The 25,366-nt window shown below is 40.0% G+C and overlaps 1 protein-coding gene across 7 annotated transcripts in view; it reads left to right on the top strand.

Moving 5' to 3' along the window:
- Nucleotides 1-3,728, top strand: part of LOC134351071 (paired box protein Pax-8-like) — a 66,841-nt gene extending 63,113 nt beyond the window's left edge. For 6 of the 7 annotated variants that reach the window (XM_063057114.1, XM_063057118.1, XM_063057113.1 and 3 more), the window contains 2 exons: nt 1,561-1,647; nt 2,397-3,728. In XM_063057114.1, the coding sequence (XP_062913184.1) occupies nt 1,561-1,647; nt 2,397-2,518 (209 nt within the window). In that variant the 3' untranslated portion in view covers nt 2,519-3,728. Of the gene's footprint in view, nt 1-1,560; nt 1,648-2,377 lie in introns of all 7 variants that reach the window. The other variant, XM_063057115.1, reaches the window with a different exon arrangement.
- The last annotated feature ends 21,638 nt before the right edge of the window (nt 3,729-25,366 follow it).

Raw genomic sequence — 25,366 nt, 5'->3', positions numbered from 1 at the left:
CATGAGTTTACCTGACATTAGTGTACTTTAGCCAGGGAGATATCCCAGCTCCACTTCAGAGTCTATGGAGGTTTGGCATTGGATGAAACACTGGCTAATTGGATACTTCCTTGTGAAATTCCAGCTTTGAGGTTGAGGCACATTCTGGCAGCCATATAGGGAATGTATACTTGGCTATCTGAGTTACTGTCATGATTCTGTCAGCTTGAACCAGTCTGCCCATTCTCCTCTGACACCTCTCATTAACAAGGTCATTTTGCCGACAGAAAGGCAACTAAGGCAACTAAGTCTTAGGCACATGTAAAAAAAATCTGTAAAGCAAAGATGCTTTCAAAAATAATGAAAAGTTTTTAAGTATCAAAATATTTATTATAAAGAGCAATAAATAGTAAAAACAACTAATCAAATCAATATTTGGTGTGACCACCCTTTGTCTTTAAAACTACATCAATTCTCTTCGGTACACTGTTATGTAGTTTTGTAAGAAAATCAGCTTTAGGTAATACCAGACAGCCTCGATGATGTCAAGATCAGGGCTCTGTGGAGACTATAGCATCTGAAACCAATAAAAATACCTAGGGTGCCTCAGACTTTTGCACAGTATTGTAGATTTGTACAAAATCTATTCAGAAGCAGATGCGCTTACATCATCAAATGAATAAAATAATATGAGATAATGAGCCAAAGCTTGGCTCAAAATGTTAACCATTTATTCCTCTCCAGATATGCTGCTTGACTAGCTGAGTTCCTCCAGCATTTTGTGTGTGTTGCTCAGGATCTCTTGTGTGAATGAGATAATATGTTGTCCCAAAACTGCTCAGTTTTCCTAAATAGGAGTACCTCAACTCTGTTCATCTGGTTGACAAAAAGGAAAACAAATATTAAACTTTTCTCCTGATTATTTTCTAGTTTCTTGCATGGCCAGAATATCAGCAGTTCTTGGCTTCAGTAAAGATCTAATTTTCCTAAACAGTAGAAAATCTTGAAGTTCACCAACTTTTAACATAAATAATACAGGATGGCTGATACTCTGAGAATTAATGATTTTGGGGTTAAACAGTGACTATTTTTACAAAAATTACATTTTGTTTGTAAAAGTAGCTGTGAAGATCTTGGAGTTTTAGACTTGAACAGATTTACAGAAATTCTGTTAAAATTTATGCAAAAGAAAGTGTGCCCACATGCTCAGCAATAATTGTCATTAATTGGAAGTTCCACTCCATAACAGGCAGTTAATGATTGAACAGGCCTTTTGCTGACCTGCTGACTTTTGTTTTGATGCAATTAAGTATTTTTGCAATGAGACAAGATGAAACATGCATGTATGGGGCAGAAGATGTTCTCCTTGTTCCTTCTGACCTAGATTGTTGATGCGTTACTTTGGTAACACAAAATGCTTCTCTCAGCCATGAAATTCGATGGTTGCTTTGAACATCAGAAAGAGACAAAAAACACCCCCAGGCTGGGCTCTTCTATTAGTCACTAATTAATCAAAACTGAACATTTTATGCACAATGCTTGTGATAATTAAAAGAATTTTATTTATTATTCTGACTCCAGGAAATGAATATTCAGGAGGCCCTTACACTCACTCCCATTATACATCCTATAATGATGCCTGGCGTTTTACCAACTCTGGATTAATAAGTAAGCATCACTGGAATTTACCTGTTAAATTTTGACTTATTTTTAACTAGTAATCTGTCTATGTTGCATTTATTGTCACCCTGTCGTCCCTTGATTTTCTAACTTTACTTTTGCTTTTTGACTTACAAGCGATATTCTTTTTGTGATTTTGTACACTGACTTTATATAGACTGACATAATTGTCATAGCATTCTGAAAATCAAATGAAATAATGATATACTGTATATTGACATTGCTGCATCGATCAGGATAGTAATATAAGTCTTATGAGTAAAGTCATTGTACTTGAGGAAATAGGAGGACAAAGGTAACCTGAATAGCCTACTACCTACTGGATTATACTAGTGGGTACATACAAGATCTGACTTTATCAACATAGCCTGTCTGTCATCAATTCACTGACCAGGTACATCAACAGCAAAATGGTTACTTTAGTGAGGTACTTGAGAGGTACTGAAACCTTTGGAAATACACTGTAATATTGAAAACTGGAGAGAATTAAATAGCTATTTATATATAAAAACAGTAATGCTGATAGAAAGTGCCCTGTGAGTACAAGCTTTTCAAAGCATTTGAGGGGTGCTGAGCTTTTCAGTTTTCAATAATATTTAACCATAAAGAGGCTACTTAAAAGAGCTTCAGCAGTGCCATGTGATCTGAGTCATGACATTTTGTTAATGCATTGTTATGTTCTTCCAACCGTCTTTTCTTCTTGTCCGTTAACTTTCAGGTTCCCCTTATTATTATAGTTCCACTCCAAGGACCAGCGCACCTCCCGCTGCTGCGGCTGCCTATGACCACCTCTAGTTTCCACAGCAACCAGGGAATTGTGCAGAGAGATGCCCTGGGGAATCATGTGCTGTCAGTCTAATTGATTTGAACACAAAGCAATGTGAAAAACTCTATTTATGAATGAAATTTGAACGATGGGCAATAATTTCATCACTGGATGTTTTCGAAACATGCCAGAAAGGATCCCAAAATAAGTTCAGCAGTGAATTGCCTTCGTATTCTGGATTTACAGTTAACTCACAGAACTAAAAGCCATAGACCATGGCTGGATAGAAATTGCTTCTGAGAACAGTAAGGGAAACAAATGCACTATTAGTATTGTAAATTATACATGGATTTTGCAAAGTCCACTCAAATGGGCCACAGACAATGTGTATTCAAGGCTCTAATAGGCTCATTATGTGACTTTAATTATGAGTGTGATGAGTTGGAGAAACAATAATGCATTGGGAGATCTTCCTCCGGTGAAACAGGGAGCTACATTTAATAGTAACTGAGTTTTTACAGTGGATGGCTTCTGCAGACAAAAGGAAAGAACTTTCAAAATTACACAGAGCTTTACAAAGAGAAAGGCTGGCAACTTTCATTACTGACTGATCAAGAAATTCATTGTACTAGCATCATTATTGACCCTGCAACTCAACAGAAGACCATGACAAGAAAATAAAAATTCATTGTCTCTTTACATAATGTCTTTAGGCTCAAGGCAAATTCTCAGCACTTCCAACATTGTTTAAGACATGAAAGTAAAAATATGAATAGCTTAGAGACACTGGTTACAACATAAAGATTTTAAATTTCACCTTGAAGATTCAATTTGTATTTGAACCTCCCATTCTGCTCACATTTGACCTTTCAAAAAGCATCAAAATAGCAGGATTAACAAAGTAGAAATCAATAAATGCATTGCAATTAATTTACCTTTGTGTGCCATATTCAAGATAAACCTGTTTAATTCTTTAATGTTGAAATGGCCTGATACTCAGCTTATGTGAAACACATTTATCACATGCCAGAGCTACATTTTTATTAAGCATACTAGTTTTAGACACATGAGGACGTGTGCAATACATAACTCAGCTACCACAGACGGATGTCTTCAAGGACCGAAAACAACCTAAGTCCAATGCCAGTTTTACAACCTGTTCACTTTTGAACGACATGATTAAGCTGCACAGGCCTGGGATTTTTCATTTGCTATGTATGTATGTAAACTATGAAACTATCAAAAGAAAAATATTTTAATTCAGTGTAGCATGAATTCAAATCTTGGAAATAAAATTTGTTGACAGTAGAAATTATCTGAGAACTTATTTTGTTGTATTCTTGTTCCCTATATGAGTGCAATAATTTCTTATCAAGAAAAGATCAAACTATGTGCATCTTATATGAACTGGGGCCAGGAAGGTGGGAGGAAAGCACAATTAACATTTTGTGTTCATTGTCAAGTACTAGCTAATGCAAGGGTTATAAATTCACCAAAAATCATCTTTTCCAACATTTTTTGTCTCTATTTATTTTAACAGTTTGATATCTAGCCTTGGAACACAAAATAAGTCCAGATTGTTTCCAAGAAATGTTAAGAATTGAGCTCAGATAGAACTGAAAAATCCCCACAAAACTCAAGAGGTATTTCATGTATTTGATTTTATAAGTACCAAACAATGTAAATATTGGCTGCACCACCTTCTCTTTTCAACTTCCTTAAAAAATTAACCCTGTTAAATATATTTAGCAATAGGATACCACCTTATCATTCTTGTCCATCAAACCCATCTTCAACAAGATGGTTAGACACTTCTGGAAACAGATTAAGGATATGACTCTTATTTCACATGCATTTCTGCAGTATTTTTGGTGGAGCAATAGGACTTTGAAAATGTTAATACTATAATGTCTTGTTTCAAATTACTTTGCAAACCTTGTTAACTCAGTAAAACTAATACTCAAACACCTAGAGTGAAAACATGTATAAAAGAAAAAAATACCATCACACTAGTTTCAGTTTTTACCATTTGTGAGGTTAACACTGGAAATATTAGAAATATTCAGCAGATCAAGCAGCATTTTTTGAGGATTAAACTGTAAACACAAACGATTCTACAGATGCTAGAAATCTAGAGCAACAGACACAAAATGCTGGAGAGACCCAGCAGGTCAGACATCCCCTGTGGTGAGGGAGAAACCGTACTAGTTTTAGATTGTGATGTTCATTAGGGATGTTTTCTTTCCACACATCACAACACCCTGGAGGAACTCAGCAGGTCGGGCAGCATCCGCGGAAACAATCGGTCGACGTTTCGGGCCGGAACCCTTCGTCAGGACTGTAGAGAGAAGGGGCAGAGGCCCTATAAAGAAGGTGGGGGGAGAGTGGGAAGGAGAAGGCTGGTAGGTTCCAGGTGAAAAACCAGTAAGAGGAAAGATAAAGGGGTGGGGAAGGGGAAGTAGGGAGGGGGTAGGCAGGAAAGGTGAAGAAGGAATAGGGGAAAACACAATAGGTAGTAGAAGGAGGTGGAACTATGAGGGCGGTGATAGGCAGCTGGGGGAGGGGGCAGAGTGACATAGGGATAGAGGAAGGGAGGGGGAGGGAATTACTGGACGTTGGAGAATTCTATGTTCATACCAAGGGGCTGGAGACTACCTAGACGGTATATGAGCTGTTGCTCCTCCAACCTGAGTTTAGCCTCATCATGGCAGTAGAGGAGGTCATATCCGAATGGAAGTTGGAAACAGAGTTGAAGTGGGTGGCTACTGGGAGATCCTGTCTGTTGTGGCGGACGGAGCAGAGATGCTCGATGAAGTAGTCCCCCAATCTGCGTCGGGTTTCACCGATGTAGAGGAGGCCGCTCCATGAGCACCGGATGCAATAGATGACCCCAACAGACTCACACGTGAAGTGTTGCCTCACTTGGAAGGACTGTTTGGGGCCCTGAATGGTGGCAAGAGAGGAGGTGTAGGGACAGTGTAGCATTTGCGCGTGCCAGGTGGGAGATCCGTGGGGAGCGACCAATCCCTGCGGAAAGTGGAGGGGGTGGAGAGGGAAAGATGTGCTTAGTGGTGGGGTCCTGTTGAAGGTGGCAGAAGTTGCGGAGGATAATGTGTTGGATCCGGAGGGTGGTGGGGTGGTAAGTGAGGACAAGGGGAACTCTGTCCCTGTTGTGGTGGTGGGAGGATGGGATGAGAGCCGAAGTGCGGGAAATGGAGGAGATGCAGATGAGGGCATCATTGATGACAGCAGAAGGGAAACCATGATCCTTAAAGAAAGAGGACATTTGAGATGTCCTGGAATGGCAAACCTCATCCTCAGAGCAGATGCGGAGACGGAGGAACTGGGAATAGGGAATGGCATTGAGAACAGAACTGAGTCTGTTGGGGTCATCTATTGCATCCAGTGCTCCCGGAGCGGCCTCCCCTACATTGGTGAAACCCGACGCAGATTGGGGGACTGCTTTGTTGAGCACCTCCGCTCCGTCCGCCGCAACAGACAGGATCTCCCAGTAGCCACTCACTTCAACTCTGTTTCCCACTCCCATTCAGATATGTCCATACATGGCCTCCTCTACTGCCATGATGAGGCTAAACGCAGGTTGGAGGAGCAACAGCTCATATACCGTCTAGGTAGTCTCCAGCCCCTTGGTATGAACATAGAATTCTCCAACTTCTGGTAATTCCCTCCACCTCCCTTCCTCTATCCCTATGTCACTCTGCCCCCTCCCCCAGCTGCCTATCACCTCCCTCATGGTTCCGCCTCCTTCTACTACCTATTGTGTTTTCCCCTATTCCTTCTTCGCCTTTCCTGCCTATCACTTCCCTGCTTCCTCTCCCCCACCCCTTTATCTTTCCCCTTACTGGTTTTTCACCTGGAACCTACCAGCCTTCTCCTTCCCACTCTCCCCCCACCTTCTTTATAGGGCCGCTGCCCCCTCCCTCTACAGTCCTGACGAAGGGTTCCGGCCCGAAACGTCGACCGATCTTTTCCACGGATGCTGCCCGACCTGCTGAGTTCCTCCAGCGTGTTGTGAGTGTTGTTTTGACCCCAGCATCTGCAGATTATTTTGTGTTCTTTCCACACATGCTGCCTGCAAAATATTTCTAGTGCTTTCTGCGATCAGATTATAATATAAAGATAGCTACTCAAATGACAGCATTGGCAGTAGTACAAAACATATGGTAAATTACTCCCTATTATGAGCTCTTCCTGAATTTCTATTATATTTACCTTAATGCAAAGGAAAGGGATGGGAATTATGAATGATCAATCACAGCAGAGTTTGGCTGCAACTACCAGTTTCTAGCCAGACTATTAATAATTAGCGTTGGGGAGCTTAAGGCAATTTCTTCCACCATTTTAAGATATCCCCTGCCAAGAATTTCAATGCAGAGATATTTATTGTGTCACTTCATAATCTTTCTTGATGCTATTCTACCTTTATGCACTTTTATTTTTACATCTATATGGTGCAGTTCATCCCATTAAATTTTCCTCAAACATATTAGAGAACCTTTCCATGAGGTCTTTGGTCCCAGTCCTGTTGAAGTGCAACACTTTCTTTTTGAATGGATGTCTCCTGTCCGAGTTACCCAAGTTACACATTGACTCTCCTTAAATGTTTAGCTTTATTCTTGTCGACAGGTGATACTGGGAATAATCTAGACATGAATGTCTTTAAAATTCTGCATTTTTTGGACTTTTTTTTCCCTAGTTCCAGAAAGTCTGATAGTAGGGCCTCTATGCTTGCCTTCTCTATGTTACTGGTATCAACATACAGTAGGCAACTTCTGCTTCAGTCCTCTTCCCCTGTAGAATATTCTACACCTTCTCAGTGAAGTCTTTCATATGGCACCAGAGAGATTAGATAGTACATGGGACTCACAATCTCAGTAACAAAATCTTATGCTTGTCCTATGCTATGGAATATCATGTAACAACTGTATTTTGATGCTTTGTTTTTCCTCTAATCTAACTCCAGAAGGATAAAACCCCTCAGATGAACCCTAGTCCAGAGGACTGTAGCCCTGTAAGGGATTATCAGTCACACAAGATTTCAACAATGAGTAACAATTTGAGAGTAGTATGTCTCCAGAAGACATTCTTTCTATCCAGTGCAATATTGTGATAAAAGTCAGCCTATGTAGCAATATTTAAATCTATATTGTATAATTGTTTGTGTCCAGTTGGGGCAACATAATATATGTTTGGTAAGATGCTTGACTGCAAATAGGTAAAATTTTAACTGTTTCCCTAGACAGCATAGATTTCAAAAGGGAAAATCTTCCTAACCGATTGAAGAGGTAACAGAGAAAGTAGCCAATGGTAATTTAGTAGATCTATTTTATTTTGATTTTCCTATAACAGATTAATACAGATCAGATAATGTGGAGTTAGGAGACAAGTACCAGAAGTGCTACTGAGAAGCTCAGTAACTTCTGGATAATAAACAGAGTGTGGGCATAAAGAACAGCTAGTCACAGTTGTAAAGAGAAAGTATTCCACAAAGGTGCTGGAAGTACTACCGTTAACAATTTATATTTTTGATTTAGATGTTACAATTAAGAAAATTTCTAAAGTTGTGAATAATATCGAATGCATGAATGGTAGGTGGAGGAAGGGGTAATGGTGAAAGATTAATCTAACCTGAGGAAAACTGCAACAAATTACAGGAGGATATTAATTATCTTGAAGAATGGACAACTAGTTGCTAAATAAAGTTCAACATAGATAAATGGTTAGTGGTATGGTCGGGTTGGATGGATATGGAGAATATTTATTAGTTGCAAGCTGCGGTGAGGTAGAAGAACAAAGGCATCTTGGAATCCAAGTATATTAATCATTAAAAGTTGCCCCACAGGTTGGCAAAACCATAATAAAAAACTAAAGCAAGCACTGGGTTTTATTTGCAGAGGGATAGATGTGAAAAGTAGGCAACATGCTAATCACCTATCAAACCACATTTAGACCATACAGCATAAATCCTGGTCATATTATAAACAAAATTAGAGGCACACTGAAAAAAAATGTAAAGATTTACATGGACGACAGAATTGCAAGGGTATATGTATCAGGAAAGGCTGAACATAATGAGTGCATTTTCTCTTCAAAAAAGGCCAGCCAAATAGAGATATTTAAAAATATGAAGGATAAATTCTGAGAACTTTCACAAAGGAAGGAGCAGATCTAGAAGTCACTAATATAAAATAGTCACCAAGAAATCCAATTAGTAACTCAGAAGAACAACCCAAAAAGTGGTGAGGTATGGAACTTACTTCCATGGGGAATGATTGAGGTAAATAGTATAGATGTATTTAAAAGGAGACTGAATATGTACATGAAGGCCAAAATGAAGAGCAAGGAGAAGAGGCTCCTAGAAGATTTACTCTGTCATGCATAGTTTAGTTGAATGCTTTGTTTCTGTGCTATTAATCCCATTAAATTCTTGTGCAAAATGTCCAACTGAATCTGGAAATGAGCGGCACAGCATCATAGGAACATGATAACACATAAAATAGGAGCAGGAATAGGCCATCTGGCTCATCGAGCTTGCTCTGCCATTCAGTAACATCATGGCTGATCTGACTATGGACTCAGCTCCAGCTGCCTGCCTCTTCTCTTACCATGTAAAAATCTAACTGCATCTTACTTATATTTAATAAGGTAGTCTCTACTGCTTCCCTGGACAGAGAATTCCACAGATTCACTACCATCTCGGAAAACAGTTTCTCCTCAAGTCCATCCCGAATCTTGAGGCTGTGTCCCCTAGTTCCATTCTCACTTACTAGTGGAAACAACTTTCCTGCTTCTTTCTTATCTATCCCTTTCCTAATGTAATATGTTTCTGCAAGATCCCTCTCATTCTTTTGAATTCCAGCAAATATAGTCCAAGGTAAATCATACGCTAACCACATTATCTCCAGAATCAATCTTGTGAACCTCCTCTGCACTGCCTCCAAAGCCAGCATATCTTGCCTCAAGAAAGAAGAACAGTGTACTCCAGGTGTGGCCTAACCAGTACCCTGTATGATTGCAGTATCCTCCCTGGTCTTAAATTCAATTCTCTCTAGCAATGAAGGCCAACATCTATTATTCCCTTCTTTTTTGCTTGCTTAGTGGTTCTTTGCTGCTTTTCAAAGTTTTCCCAATCTTCCAATTTCCCACAAATCTTGGCGACTTTGTATGCATGAGCTTTTAGTCTGATGCCTTCTTTTATTTCCTTAGTTATTCAAAAGTGGCTCTCCTCACCCTAACTGGCCTTGTATTTTAGATTAGATTATGAGGACACTCAGTCCTCGTTTATTGTCATTTGGAAATGCATGCATTAAAAAATGATACAACATTCCTCCAGAATGATATCACAAGAAAACACAGGACAAACCAAGACTAAAACTGACAAAACCACATAATTATAACATATAGTTACAACAGTGCAAAGCAATACCATAATTTGATAAAGAACAGACCATAGTCCCGATAGACTCATCATCTCACACAGGCGGCAGAAGGGAGGAACTCTCCCTGCCATGAACCTCCAAGCGCCGCCAACTTGCCGATGCAGCACCATTGGAAGCACCCGACTGCAGCCGACTTTGAGTCTGTCTGAAAACGTCGAGCCTCCCACACAGCCTCTCTGAGCACCATCTCTGCCAAGCGCTTTGACCCCGCCCCGGCTGCCGAGCAATAAGCAAAGCCGAGGACTCGGGGCCTTCTCCTCAAGAGATTCTGGACCACACAGTAGCAGCAGCAGTGAAGCAGGCATTTCAGAAGTTTCACCAGATGTTCCTCCGTACTCTCACGTCCGTCTCCATCAAATCAGGATTGTGCACAGCACCCTACTTGACAAATAACAGACATCACCACCGGAGTGGCCGCAGCGAGCTGCATCGCGCTGCCATCTTCCCCTCCCGCCTTGACTGGAATACACTTCTGTTGAGCATGTAAAAAAGCGTTTAAAAGTCTTCTCCTGTTCTTCAACTGTACCACCATATACAGTGCCTAGAAAAGTATTCACCAACCACCCCCCCCAGAAGTTTTCATGTTTTTATTGTTTTACAACATTGAACCACAGTGGATTTAATTTGTCTTTTTTGACACTGTTTAACAGAAAAAGACTCTTTGTGTCTAAGTGAAAAAAGATCTCTACTAAGTGATCTAAATTAATTACCAATATAAAACGTAAATAATTGATTGCATAATCATTCAACCCCATTAACATAACACACCAAATCATCACCGGTGCAGCCAATTGATCTTAGAAGTCACATAATTAGTTAAGGTGTCCGAGCTATATTTAAACCTGTGTGCGGTCAAGGTGTTTCAATTGATTGTAGTAAAAATACACCTGTATCTGGAAGGTCCAATTGCTGAATAGTCAGTATCCGGGTAAAAACTACACCATGAACACTCCAAGCAGCTCTATGAAAAAGTTATTGAAAAGCACAAGTCAGGAGATGGATACAAGTAAATTTCCAAGTCACTGAATATCCCTTGGAGTACAGTTAGGTCAATCATCAAGAAAAGGACAGAGTATGACACAGCTGTAAATCTGGCTCAAGTAGACCATCCTCAAAAACTGCCAGAAGGGGACTGGTGAGGGAGGCCACCAAGAGACCAATGACAACTCTGCAGGAGATCAAGCTTCAGTGGCTGAGATGGGAGAGACAGCACATACAACAACTGTTGCCCGGGTGCTTCACCAGTCGCAGCTTTATGGGAGAGTGGCAAAGAGAAACACACTGTTCAGAAAAACTCACATGAAAGAAGGTTCTATGGTCTGATGAAACCAAAATTGAACTTTTTGGCCATCAGACTAAACGCTATGTTTGGCATAAGCCAAACATGGCACGTCATCAAAAACACATGCTGTGGGGATGCTTCACTACAGCAAGCCTTGAAAGGTTTGTGAAGGTAGATGGTGAAATGAATACGGCAAAATACAGGGAAATCCTGGAGGAAAACCTGATGCAGTCTACAAGAGAACTGCGATTTGGGAGAAGATTTGTTTTCCAGCAAGACAATGACCACAAGCATAAAGCCAAAGCTACACAGGAATGGCTTAAAAACAACGAAGTTAATGGACCAGAGTGGCCAAGTCAGGGTCCAAACCTCAATCCAAATGAGAGTATGTGGCTGGACATGAAAAGGACTGTTCACTCGTTCCCCATACAATGGGGAAAAATTGCAGTGTCCAGATGTGCAAAGCTGATAGAGACCTATCCACACAGACTCAAGGCTGTAATTGCAGCCAAAGATGCATCTATCAAATACTGACTTGAAGCAGGTGAATACTTATGCAATCAATTATTTTGCGTTTTATATTTGTAATTAATTTAGATCTCTTTGTAGAGATGTTTTCACTTTGACACAAAAGCACCTTTTTCTGTTGATCAGTGTCAAAAAAAAAACCATATTAAATCCACTGTGATTCAATGTTGTAAAGCAATAAAACATGAACACCTCCAAGGTGGGTGAATACATTTTATAGGCACTGTAGCCAGTGCTTCCAGTCTATGCTAGCCAGCTATTTCTTCATCCTGTTGTAGTCTCCCTTGTTTAGGCATAAAACACTGGTTTTAGATCGAATCATTGCACCCTCCATTTGTATGAGAAATTCAATCATACTGTGATCACTCTTTCCAAGAGGATCCCTATTTACAAGATCATTAATTTTACCTGTCTCACTGCACAGGGCCAGGTCTCAAATTGCATTATCTTTTGTAGGTTCACCAACATGGTTTTTCATTTAAAACATCTCTTATTTGAGTTACAGAAATACAATTCTATGCTGAATGCAGTACCCTGATGTAATTTTCTGGCATCAATAGCTACAGTGCAGGCAAGCATCAATTCTGTCCATTGGCACTAAGTGCACAATATCTCAAAGAAAGTGCTAAAAGAAATAGCTGGAAGCTGCTTCTGAAAACAGTGGACGCAAAGATGTTTAAACATGCCTTTCATCATAAAGGAACCTGAAAGTGTTCATACATGTTAAGCAGTTTCCCATTCCCAAGTTTTTGAATTTACATAATAAACAGGTCTTAGTTATTTGTTAGAAGTTGGAGAAATGTCCAATGTTTGGTTCATGAATGTTGACTAACGTGTGCCAATTACATTCCACACAGTTTTCCATTGATTGTGGAAGTAAACCAATGTCAGTACCTCCAGTTGAACTCTGTCTTTTTGTGTGCTTCCCCCGAGCTGTCAGTCTGTGGTTTTGTATTGCCATGTGCTCTGTCCCTGCTCCTTGCTCGACTCCAGCCCCTGTATTACTGAGTACTGCGTCTCTCATCTGCTTCTCATTATTACCTGTATTGCTGCCACTTCTGTCTCATTGTGCTCCATCTATCATCTGCCTCTCTGTTTATTGCTCAGTGTATTTCAGTCCTGTGTTTTCACCCATTTGTTGCCAGATTGTGCCAGTGAGTTTTCCTGAGATGTTCCAGTATTTTTATCTGAATTCTGTCCATCCGAATATCGACTCTGCCTGTTTCCTGATTTTGGATTTCTCTGGATGTTTTGATCTCTGCCTGCACTTTGACACTGACTTTGTTTGCACCTTGGGATTTGTTACTCAGTTAATATCACTGTGTGCAGAGTACTGGGTCTGTGATTGAATCCCTGCTCCAGTGCCCTGACAACTAATAACTACATGTAAACAAAACATTAAACATTTTCTAAACCTGATCATCCACCTTATCTGCCTAGACCCCAAATCTATCTTCCAACTCTTGCCTTTAAAGTGTCTCTTTGTCTAAGATTTTATTTCCACCTTTGCACCCCACATTGGTTTAGTTCTAATTATTCTTCTCCATTAAAGGAACTGTATAATTTCAATTTGATATTGCTGATTTTAAATTTTAATTTAATGGATATGGCTTGAAATAAAAGGATTAAATGCCAAATTTCAGAATATCCAGCTTGCTGAACAAAAGGTTGCTGGGTGCCTGGTTTGAACATTAAAAGCTCTTGCATGGGATTTAATTTATCACTCATTTTCAAGTAAACATGTTTTCTTTCACAAAGAGTTCTGTAAAATTGTAACTGGATCATTAACAATATAAGTGAGAGTACAGGAGGTTGTACTTTGTGAAATGCTTTCACTGGGTCCATGTTATCCTGCAAGCAATGGGTCATGTGATGTGTGGCAGATTTGCATTCCCTGCAGGACCACCTAGCCATACAGTGCCATTTGATATTGTTGGAAATAGTTTCCCATTCCTGTGTTTGTGCATTTGAATAGTAAAGTGAATGATAGAACATTGAACAATGATCAATATTGCTGATTATTACACTGATCATCTCTGATTATATTTGAAGGGAATCAGTGAATAATCTTGAAAGGAAATAGACTCTAGATGAAGTGGTACATTAGTGATAATCATACCTGAAGCTGTACCCTTATCTAACTAGAATGGCTAATTCAGGTTTATCAGGAAACCTGGATGATCCATCAATAGGAGGGCTAACTGGTTGTAAAACAGTCATGGTATCACATTAACAAGTTACCTTGCTTGGGTATCTGCACAGAACTCACATCTGGTCAGTTTGTAGAGTAGCAGTTAGCATAGCATTTTACAGCGCCAGTGACCTGGGTTAAATTCCTGCCATTGTCAGTAAGGAGTTTGTACATTCTCTCCATAACTCTGAGTTTCCTCAGGATACTCCGGTTTCCTCTCACATACGGGTTAGGGTTAGTAAGTTGTAGGCAAGTTCTGTTAGCACCAGTAGCACGGTGACAACTGGGGGCTGCCCCCAACACATCCTTGGACCGTACTAGTTGTTAACACAAATGAGACATTTCACTGTATATTTTGATGTACATGTGACAAATAAAACTAATCTTTAATTATTAAAACTCATAGTGCCCTAAGACTGTGAGTTACATGTTACCTACAACTATCAATAGGTGTATTCCAAGTGGAAAGAATGGCTGAAGTGAATTCCACTTTTTCTCAGTTGTTTGGCAGTTGCAGGAATGCAAGAAATAGAGGCAATTGGAACCACTTAGCTGCTCATGCAACCTCTAAAATCACTGTTGGTATTTTACTTCAATGTCCTCTCCTGAACCAAACTATTGATTCCTTTAATATCCAAAAATCTATCATTCTTAGTCTTAGATTTACTCAGAAACTGGATATTCACAACCCTTTGTGGTACAGAACTCCAACAAATTACCCTGCTTTCTTGGGTGAAGAAATTTCTTCTCCCTTCGATCCTGAATGGAGAAACACTTATTTTAGTATTGAGATGCTTGATATAGTCAGCTTCACCAGGGAAAATATTATCCCTTAAATTTGCTGGTGAATGCAGCAGGCCAGGCAGCATCTCTAGGAAGAGGTACAGTCGACGTTTTGGACCGAGACCCTTTATCAGGACTAACTGAAGGAAGAGCTAGTAAGAGATTTGAAAGTGGGAGATCCAAAATGATAGGAGAAGACAGGAGGGGGAGGGATGGAGCCAAGAGCTGGACAGGTGATAGGCAAAAGGGATATGAGAGGATCATGGGACAGGAGGCCCAGGGAGAATGAAAAGGGGGAGGGGGGGAAACCCAGAGGATGGGCAAGGGGTATAGTCAGAGAGACAGAAGGAGAAAAAGGAGAGAGAGAGAAAGAATGTGTGCATATAAATAAATAACGGATGGATACGAGGGGGAGGTGGGGCATTAGCGTAAGTTAGAGAAGTCAATGTTCATGCCATCAGGTTGGAGGCTACCCAGACGGAATATAAGGTGTTGTTCCTCCAACCTGAGTGTGGCTTCATCTTTACAGTAGAGGAGGCTGTGGAGAGACATATCAGAATGGGAATGGGATGTGGAATTAAAATGCGTGGCCACTGGGAGATCCTGCTTTCTCTGGCAGACAGAGCACAGGTGTTCAGCAAAACGATCTCCCAGTCTGCGTCGGGTCTCGCCAATATATAGGAGGCCACATCGGGAGCACCGGACACAGTATATCACCCCAGCCAACTCACAGGTGAAGTGTCGCCTCACCTGGAAGGACTGCCTGGGGCCCTGAACTGGGTTTGTTGGATATTGTAAGCACAATATAATGAAGTGGAAAGCACAATAGAAATGACTCACTAAAGAGTGTCAGGAAATGAATATCTTTGAGTGAGAATCTAACCACCTGCCCTGGACATTCAATAGTATAATTGCTGAGTCTCAACATGAATCTACTGAGGCTCACGAGTAATCAGACACATAGATACAGTGGCTACTAAGAGCAGGTCAGAGGCTGGACATCTTATAGTGACTACCACACCCATTGATACCCCAATGCCTTCCCATTATCTACAAGGCACAAATCAGGAGCATGACAGAATACTCTCCACTTGCTTGGATGAGTGCAGAACCAACCAAGCTCAAAAAGCTCAATGTCATCCAGGACAAAAACCTGCCTTACTTCTCTAAACATTCATTTCCTCCACCACCAGGCACGGTGACTGCTTTGTCCACAATCCACAAAATGCATTTCAATTACTTACACAAACTAAATAAGAACATAAGAACCAGGAGAAGGAGTAGGCCACCTGGTCTGTCCAGCCTGCTCTGCCATCCAATAAGACTACGGCCAATCTGGCTTGGTCTCAGCTCCACCTACTTTCCTTTGCCCCATAACATTTAATTCCCCTGCTATACAAAAATCTAACTGTGATTTAAACATACTTAATGAGTTGCCTGTACTGGGCAGAGAATTTCACAGATTCATTATTATCTGGGAAAAGTAGTTCTTCATTTCTGTACCACACCTACTCCCCTGAATCTTGAGGCTATATGCTCTAGGTCTAATCTCACCTTCTAGCCTCTATCTTATCTATCTCTTCCATAATTTTATATGTTTACATAAGATACTCCGTTATTCTTCTAAATTTCAGCAAATGTAAACCTAGGTGAATCAATAGGCTAACCCCTCATCTCCACAATCAACTTGGTGAACCTCCCCTGCACTGCCTCCAAAGCCAGTATAACTTTTTTCAAGTAAGGAGACCAAAACTGCCCGCAGTGCACCAGGTGCAGCTCACTAGTACCCTGTACAGTTGCACCATAACCTCCCTGCTCTTAATTCAATCCCTTAAGCGATGAAGGCCAACACTCCATTTACCTTCTTGATAATCTGTTGCATCTACAAACCAATCTTTTGCGATTCATGCACAAGCACACCCACACCTCCAAAAGCACCCTGCAATCTTTCACTATTAAATAAAAATCTGATCTTCTATTATTTCTTTCAAAGTGGATGACTTTGCATTTCACAGCATGGTATTCCATCAACCAACCCATGCCCGCTCACTTAATCTATCTGTATCTCTCTGCATCCTCTGCACAATTTACTTTTCCATTCAATTTACTCATCAGTAAACTTAGATATGCTAGTTAGTCCCCTCTACCAAATTATTAATGTATAAAGTGAACAGTTGCAAGACCAGTACTGACATTTGTGGCACTCTACATACTACTGATTGCCAATCAGAGAAACACCCATTTATTCCAACTCTTTGGCTCCTATTGATTAACCAATCCTCTATACAGGCTAATACATTACCCTCAATTCCATGCATCCCATCATATGGATGTCTTTTATGTGACACATTATCAAATGCCTTTAAGAAATCCAATTATAAACATCCACCTATTCCCAGCTATCCACTGCACTCAAACAGATCTATCTTTCATGAATCCATGTCTGCCTGATGAAACACTTCTATCCTATTTCACTATGCTCACTATTTCAAAGTTCAAAGGACACTTATTATCAAAGTACATAAACTATATATACAGCCTTGAGATTTGTCTCCTTACAGGTAGCCACTAAACAAAGAAACCCAATAGAACCCAGTAAAAAAAGATCATCAAACACCCAATGTGCAGGAAAAAAAATCATACAAACAATAAAAGTAAGTCAATAACATTCAGAACTGAAGTTCACGAAAATAAGTCCACAGCCACAAAGCCAGTCATTGTTGCAGCTGATCCAGGAGCACGTTAGTTGCAGGCCACTGACTCAATTTTGCGCAGAGGCAAGTAAATCTCATGGGGCAGCAAGCTGAAACTTGCCTCCCTCATCTGTTGTCTCCGGTCCCAACACCTTGACCTTTTCAATCTAGCCTGGTGGTTAAATAGGTAACCTTGGGTTATTCCTTGCTCTTGGACCCGAGACTAGGCCCCACTGCCTCGATTCAGCCCGTACCTGCTACGCCGCAACTGTCCTGCACCTTTGAGACTTCAGTTAATACCATATAAATGCCAGGTCATACAAAAGGTTCTGAAGCCAAACTCCTAAAGGGAAGATACAGGCTACTCATTGTAGTGATTGTATCTGAGAAAAAGTGTGTTCAATAGAGTAATTTATAATTTTGTTTTGTTTGCTATCAGCAAGTCACTACTGTGCTTCACTAGCACCTTCTTAAACTATTTCTCCCTTAATGATAGCTTAAAGCATTTATCCAACCACGGACATGAAGCTAACTGGCCTATGGTTTTCAGATGCCTTTAAATATTTAGGAGATTATTATGGGTTATGACTTGGAGGAAACCAGTAGGTGGTGGTATTCCTATGTATTTGCTACTTCTGTCCTGGCACTGAACAGAGGTGCTCTGAAAAGCCAAAGTTCAATTACTTGGCCAATATTTTCAGGAAAATTAAGAAAGCTTCTTTGGACTTTGAAACTTGGAAAAAAGTTGAAAACAGATGACATTACTAATGATGCCACAATTGATAACTGACTCTGCTTGCATCAAGTGCATCGGATGGAAATGAGTAAGAGGTTTGAAAACCAGCAAATGGATTACTTTCTTAAAAAATATCAAACGAAGGTAATTTCATTGAGAAAACATTTGCACAACAGCACATTCTGTAGTTCCTGACCCTAACCTGATTGTTATTTCTGTGTTTCCTTGTATCATGTGCCTTTAACTAGAGTCAGTTTAGTTGAAAAAGAACCAGTGACAGATATTCCAAAAGTTTTTTCAATTTTCCATTGAGTTTGATCAACCCCACATAATCTTTTTGGACTGATTCCAAAATTTAAAACATTCAATACAGATGAGCAGTCCCTGAAAAGGGAAGACACATTCACTTCACTTTCCCTTGACAGGATTTGCCAGAACATATTCCTATATTAACAAGGCAGCTTATCAAAACTCGATTGTCAAGAGATGTCACCCTGAGTTCAATTAGTGTCATAATAACAAAAGCATGGGGAAACATTAACAGAGAATTAGCAGAGTAAGAGTCTGTGTCAAAATACGTTCCAGAATTGGTTTTCTAACACATTTCTGGCAACTCCAAAGTAAATACCAACCTATTACTCAGATTATTTGGGTTAACTCTGATGCCACAATGGAATATTGGAGCCACAATCATTCAGCCACTGAATCAATGTTAAGTGCCAGACTTCAAAATCTGAAACTTACTAATATATGTGGAAGGCTAAACAGAAGTGTAATCTATTCTTATTGGGAAACCCCAGCATTAAATAAGAATCAAGAAATCAATGATTTTAATGGGGTTGGTTTGATAAAGATATAAGATTTATTATTTTTAATTCCTTACATGTTTTTAATTAACTGAAAGTGTTTAAATATATATTAATATCTGTACTATTTAAGGGGTATTGAAATCCTGGACAGCTTTTACAGTTGGCAAAGCCCTCCCCTCAGCTTTGCCTGCTGTTGAAGGCCACCTGGGGGTGGACCTTCCTCATTGTTCTACCCACAGTCCTGTAACCATGTAGAATGAACTGAATTAAGAAACACACAGGGCAGGCAAGGTAGCTTCTCCACATCTAGCCCAGATATGTGCATTGATAGAATGGATCATCAAAATTCATTGTATTTACCAGAAACAAACATGGGCAGTTGGTGCATGTCTATCACTCTAACTACTTTCCAAGTCAAAAGCTGAGGAAACTTCACGGTTCTCCTTGTCTCACTACTTTATCCCTACAATGGTCTGTCCATTACTTAATTCATTGCCAAAATATGTGTGTTGCTCATTGGTTTGAGGAGATGATGCTGGCTATCCTCTTTAAACATTGCTGTTTCTGTATTAAAGATAATCCCAAACAACTCTGTAAGGAAGGAAACTCCAGATTTGTAGACCAGGAACAAAACAAAGAAAGAAATGTAGATTTGAGTTGCAATAAAAACAGATCAATGCACAGATCAAACAGCACCTGTGGGAAGAGAAATGATGAGAGTTCGAGGTCTGAGACCTTTGTCCAGAAATGGGAAAGAATTCCGATTTCAGATTTTCAGCCTGTGTAGTCCTTTGCTTTTAAGTTCTGATAACATAAGTCTCAGCTAGAAAATTGTAAGTGACAGTATTGCCAAGCACTTTCTGGCCTTGCATAACCAACACATAAAAGGCCAAGGGCCAAGGCTGGAAAATGGCATTGTTATAAATATGTTTTTGATGGATAACATGGACAAAGTGTGCTGTAGGCACACTTTCTTTTTTTTATTGCTCCATGAGCCAATCTTTTATATCTCAGAGATTTTAAAGAGGACACTCTGGTTGTCATCTTTTAAAGCTATAAACATCTTGAATTCTCCACTATTTAAGGAAGAGAGAAAATTGGAAACTACCAACCTGTTAGTCTAATTTGAGTGGAAAGCATAATATTGGAATCTATAGAAAAAGGAACAGTATGAATCTGTCAGGCTGAAGACCCTCTATCAGAATTGGAAAAAGAGGAAATTACTTAGTTTTCATTTGCAGAGAAGACAATAAAGGGATGGATAGCGCAAAGGGAGCTTCTGATAGGGTGAAGCCAAGGGTGCTGTGGGGATAAGCTGTACATTGAGACATCCAGTAATAGTTAATGAATAGATTAGACAAAGAGTGCATGAACAAAGCAACATAAACAGTATAAAATGAGGACAGTTGGAGAGAACACAAATAAAGGAATATAATTGATTCTTGACCTCGCAATCTACCATGTTATGCTCTTGAATCTTATTGTTTACCTGCACTGCAATTTCTCTGAGACTGTTGCACTTTATTCTCCATTCTTTTATTATTTTACCCTGTACTACCTTGATACACTGCGTAAGGAATTGATCTGCATGACCAATATGCAAGACAAGGTTTTCACTGCTCTATGATTCCATTACACATGACAATAATGAACTAATTCCAGTTCCAAATGCTCCACCACTTGGTGGTGCATGATGGTGGGAGAAAGGAAAACTGAAAACTGAATGAATATTAACTAATCGATGACCTCAGCAAAGCTGACTAGTTCTGATGTAGATGGAGAAAACAAGTTACTTGAAGTTGTAGAATTTGACACTGAGTATGGAAGGCTGCAACACGTTCAGGTAGAAGGCTAGACGCTTTTCCTCAAGTTCCCATAGGGCCTTTTCAAAACAGTTCAGCAGGCTATAGACAGACAGGTCAGAATGAGAGTGAATGGAGAATATAATGTGAAAGTAATGGGAAGCTCAGTCGCCTTGGCAGATTGAACCCAGATACACTGCAGAGTGTTCTCCAAGCCGTTTTTGGTTTATCCATTGTAGAGGAGACCATATCATTAACAGCAAGTGCAGTAGACTAGACTCGAAGAAGTGCAAATGAATTACTTGTTTCACTTGCACTTGAGTCTTCACACAGTGAAAAGCAAAGGCAGGTCTGTTCACAGAAGGTACTGCAAATACTTAGAAGCAGTGAGCATCTGTAACAAGAGGAACAAAATTAACATTTCATGTCAAAGACTCTTTGCTAGAGCCAGGACTATCACCCTACCTGGTTATGATTATCTGTAAAATAATGAACAATACTTTGACATGTTTCATTAGATACTCAGGGAAACTTGAAAATCATAATGACAATATTGCAAAAGTCATAGAATTTAAAAAAAAAACTTTCTGCAGGAAATTAACAAGTGTTGCATTTGATGTACTGTTAAGTTTGAAATTTACAGCATTTGAAGACCAAGGATTAATAACTAAATCTAGCTGAATGATTTCATTTTTAAAATTACACCTTACAAATTTCTATTCCTACTCAAGGATCATTTTCCCCAAACTATACGGACTTTTGCTTGGATAGACAGGAAATTTAGATCATCTGTGACCTCCGGTAATTTTTCACTGATACTTGTTTTGCTATGCAGCAGATTTAACTGTATCAGCTTGCAACATGTTGTAGAACCAGTACAGAACCAAAACTGCATACACTGAATGCACAATGTCTGCTCATCCAGTTATAGCTGATACCCAATATACTGGAAGCCACAGAATGTGTCCTTACAGTTGACTGTACGCCTTATGAGAATTTACGCATCCTGTGCAGCAAGGTTGTTATGGATAATTATTAATTATTCTACCATTAATGGCTGCCAATTCAGATAGGCTGGCAGTTTCCCCAAGGAGAACTGACTGATGCATGATTGCTAGGTAACACATTGAACTATAGTGGTTCCTGATTACGTCAAAGACTTAAAAGTCATACACCAAAGCTTGAATTGATAAAATGCCAGAAGAATTTTCATAAATCCTGTTTTATGGAAGCCCATCCAGTGAAAAGTAGGTCATATGAAACCTTTAAGCTTCAGGGTCACATTACTACTAAATATGAATATCTCACAGCCAGTTCAGTGAAGACTGGGCAGATCTCTCCGCAGGCACAAGAAAGCCTTCTTTAGATAGTAAGATTTAGTTTTATACTGATTTTCTAAATGTTGGTCTAGGTTCCATGCACGCTCTTCTAACTTTTACAAATGATTGCTTTTCTGCAAAGCAAATTTGGTCTTTCTTACACCATTTGTTAATGTTTTTTCATGAATATGTATATAGATGTTGCAGAGCTTCTCCTTCCTAGATAGGAGTACAGATTGGGAAAGAAATATTAAGCAGCCTTGTAACCTGTTCCTAGATTTGAGAGTCTGTTTAAAAAATGCATGGCCTTCTACTCTGTGGTGAGTCATTACCAGTGTCATAATTGCACATGTCTCAAAATGCCTGCTGCACTCCTACCTTCCATCAGTATCACCATGCTTTAAAGATAAACAAGTAACCTGGGGATATCTGATGCATATGGGATCTTTAAGATCTCTAAACCAGCTCCACTTTGCCACATAATTGTGGTTATAATCTGAAATATACTGTCTGAAAAGGTGGCCAAAGCCGGTACTCTCACAACACTTAAGAAACATCTGGATGAACACTTGGACCGTCATGGTGTAATAGGCTACAGACAAAATGTTGTAAAATTCTATGATTCTCTAAGAATCCAGTAAATCAATATGCTGAAAATTATTTCCATATCCAGTCATTGACTAACAATCTTTATGCATTTCTTTAGCGCTCTCTTGTATGCTTACCTATCATTGCGCCAAGCTAAGCTTGTAGACAGTTATTAAGTTGCAGTGGATAATTTTGCAAATAGCTGTGAAAGTGATCTATATATTTTTTGTCATGAGTGGCAGCAGTCCAGCTGGCTGCTTGATAAGACCAGAAGCATTTGTGGAATGACAATGGTGGGTTGTGGATGTTATCATGATCTGTGATTCATGCTATCACTCCTTTGAAGTGAGAGATCATCAGTCCTGAAAATCTGCTAGAGGATAGATTGTTGTAATACTGTGAAACCCTGTCTAATACTGGAAGCCAGTGCCATGAGAGCAGCAATAGATCAGTGCTTCCATTATATGCGCTGTTAGCTATGTAGCTTATGCCTGGGTTGGAATAAGCAAAAGCATTGATATTCAGCTGGTTTCCACATTTATCCTGGAAGGGAAAGTTCTAGGTACTGCATAAGCCCTTGTGCAAGGCTACAGTTGACTTCTTCATGCCTTTAGAAGTCACACACAGAAATGTCCCAACAATCTCCATATCAATACCATTTGTTATTGTTTCAAAATGCCTGTTGCAATTTGAAATGATAATAGAGAAGCACAAATCTGGGAAAGAGTACAAGACCATCTCAAAAGCACTGAACATTCGTCAGAGCTCAGTCGTACATCGTGAAAAAGTGGAAAAAGAGTATCAAAGCATGGCTAGGTCAGTCTCCCCCTATAAACGAAGTCTCCAGAAAAGAAAGCACTTGTAAGGCAGGCTACTGTGATGGCAACAGTCACTCTGAGTGAACTGCAGAAGTCAGCGGCTGGTACTGGAGATGAAGTTCATGGTTCCACAGCCTCTAAGGCCTTGCACAAAAAGGGTATTTATGGAAGAGTGGCAAGGAAGAAGTCCTGGCAAAAAGAAGCATAAATTTGCCGGTAAAGACTTTGCAAAGCATCACTTAGAAGATACTGTAAATCTGTGGAAGAAGGTCTTGTGGACAGATGAGACTGAAGAGGCACTTTTTGGCCTCACACTAGTCATAGAGTCATAGAGGAGTACAGCAAAGAAACAGGCACTTCAACCTATCTAGTTCATGATGAAACCATTTAAACTGCCTACTCCTGTTGACCTGCACCGGGACCATAGCCCTCCATTCCAAACTTCTCTTAAACATTGAGATCGAGCTGGCATGCACCACTTGTGCTGGCAGCTCATTGCACACTCTCACTACCCTCTGAGTGAAGAGGTTTCCCCTCATGTTCCCCTTAAGTTTCTTACCTTTCATCCTGAACCCATGACCTCTGTTTGTAACCACACCCAACCTCAGTGCAAAAAGCCTGCTTGCATTTACTCCGTCTATACCCCGCATAATTTTGTATACCTCTATCAAGTCTCCTCTCAATCTTGAATACAGTCCTAACCTATTCACACTTCCTTTATAACTCAGGTCTTCCAGGCCTTCTTGTACATTTTCTTTGTACTCTTTCAACCTTGTTCACATCTTTCCTGTAGGTAGGTGACCAAAACTGCACACAATTCTCCAAATTAGACCTCACCAATGTCTTTGGACTCTGGCATGGTGTCAGAGGAATGGAAAATTGCAAATGTCATTCCACTCTTTAAGAAAGGAGGAAGGCAGCAGAAGGGAAATTATACACCAGTTAGCCTGACCTCAGTGGTTGGGAAGATGTTGGAGTCAATTGTTAAGGATGAAGTTATGGAGTACTTGGTGACACAAGACAAGATAGGACAAAGGCAGAATGGTTTCCTTAAGAGAAATCTTGCCTGATGAGCCTGTTGGAATTCTTTTGAGGAGATTATATGTAGGATAGATAAAAGGGATGCAATGGTTGTTGTATATTTGGGCTTTCAGAAGGCCATTGACAAGGTACCACACATGAGGCTGCTTACCAAGTTAAGGCATTACAGGAAAGTTGCTGGCATGGTTAGAGCATCGGTTGATTGGTAGGAGGCAGCAAATGGGAATAAAAAGGATCCTTTTCTGGTTGGCTGCCAGTGACTAGTGGTGTTCCACAGGGGTCGTGTTGGGACCGCTTCTTTTTATGCTGTATAACAATGATTTAGATGATGGAAGAGCTGGCTTTGTTGCCAAGTTTGCAGATGATACAAAGATTAGTGGAGGGGCAGGTAATGTTGAGGAAACAGGTAGGCTGCAGAAGGATTTAAACAGGTTAGGAGAATGGACAAATGGCAAATGAAATACAATGTTGGAAAATGCATGGTCATGCACTTTGGTAGAAGAAATAAATGTGTGGACTAATTTCTAAATGGGGAGAAAATCCAAAAATCTGGGATGCAAAGGGACTTGGGAGTCCTTGTGCAGAACACCATAAAGGTTAACTTGCAGGCTGAGTCGTGGTGAGAAAGGCAAATGCAATATTAGCATTCATTTCCAGAGGTCTAGAACACAAGAGCAGGGACGTGATGCTGAGGCTTTATAAGGTACTGGAGAGACCTTTCCTTGAGTATTGTGAACAGTTTTGGGCTCCTCATCTAAGAAAATATGTGCTGCCATTGGAGAGAGTTCAGAGGAGGTTCACAAGGATGATTCCTGGAATGAAAGGGTTATTCTACAAGGAATGTTTGATGACTCTGGGTCTGTACTCACTGGAATTTAGAAAGATGAGGGA

The sequence above is a fragment of the Mobula hypostoma genome, chromosome 8 (genome assembly GCF_963921235.1).
Source record: "Mobula hypostoma chromosome 8, sMobHyp1.1, whole genome shotgun sequence".
In the NCBI taxonomy this organism is placed as follows: Eukaryota; Metazoa; Chordata; class Chondrichthyes; order Myliobatiformes; family Myliobatidae; genus Mobula; species Mobula hypostoma.
Note: the sequence above shows the minus strand (reverse complement) of the source record. Positions and strands in the feature narration are given on the sequence as shown.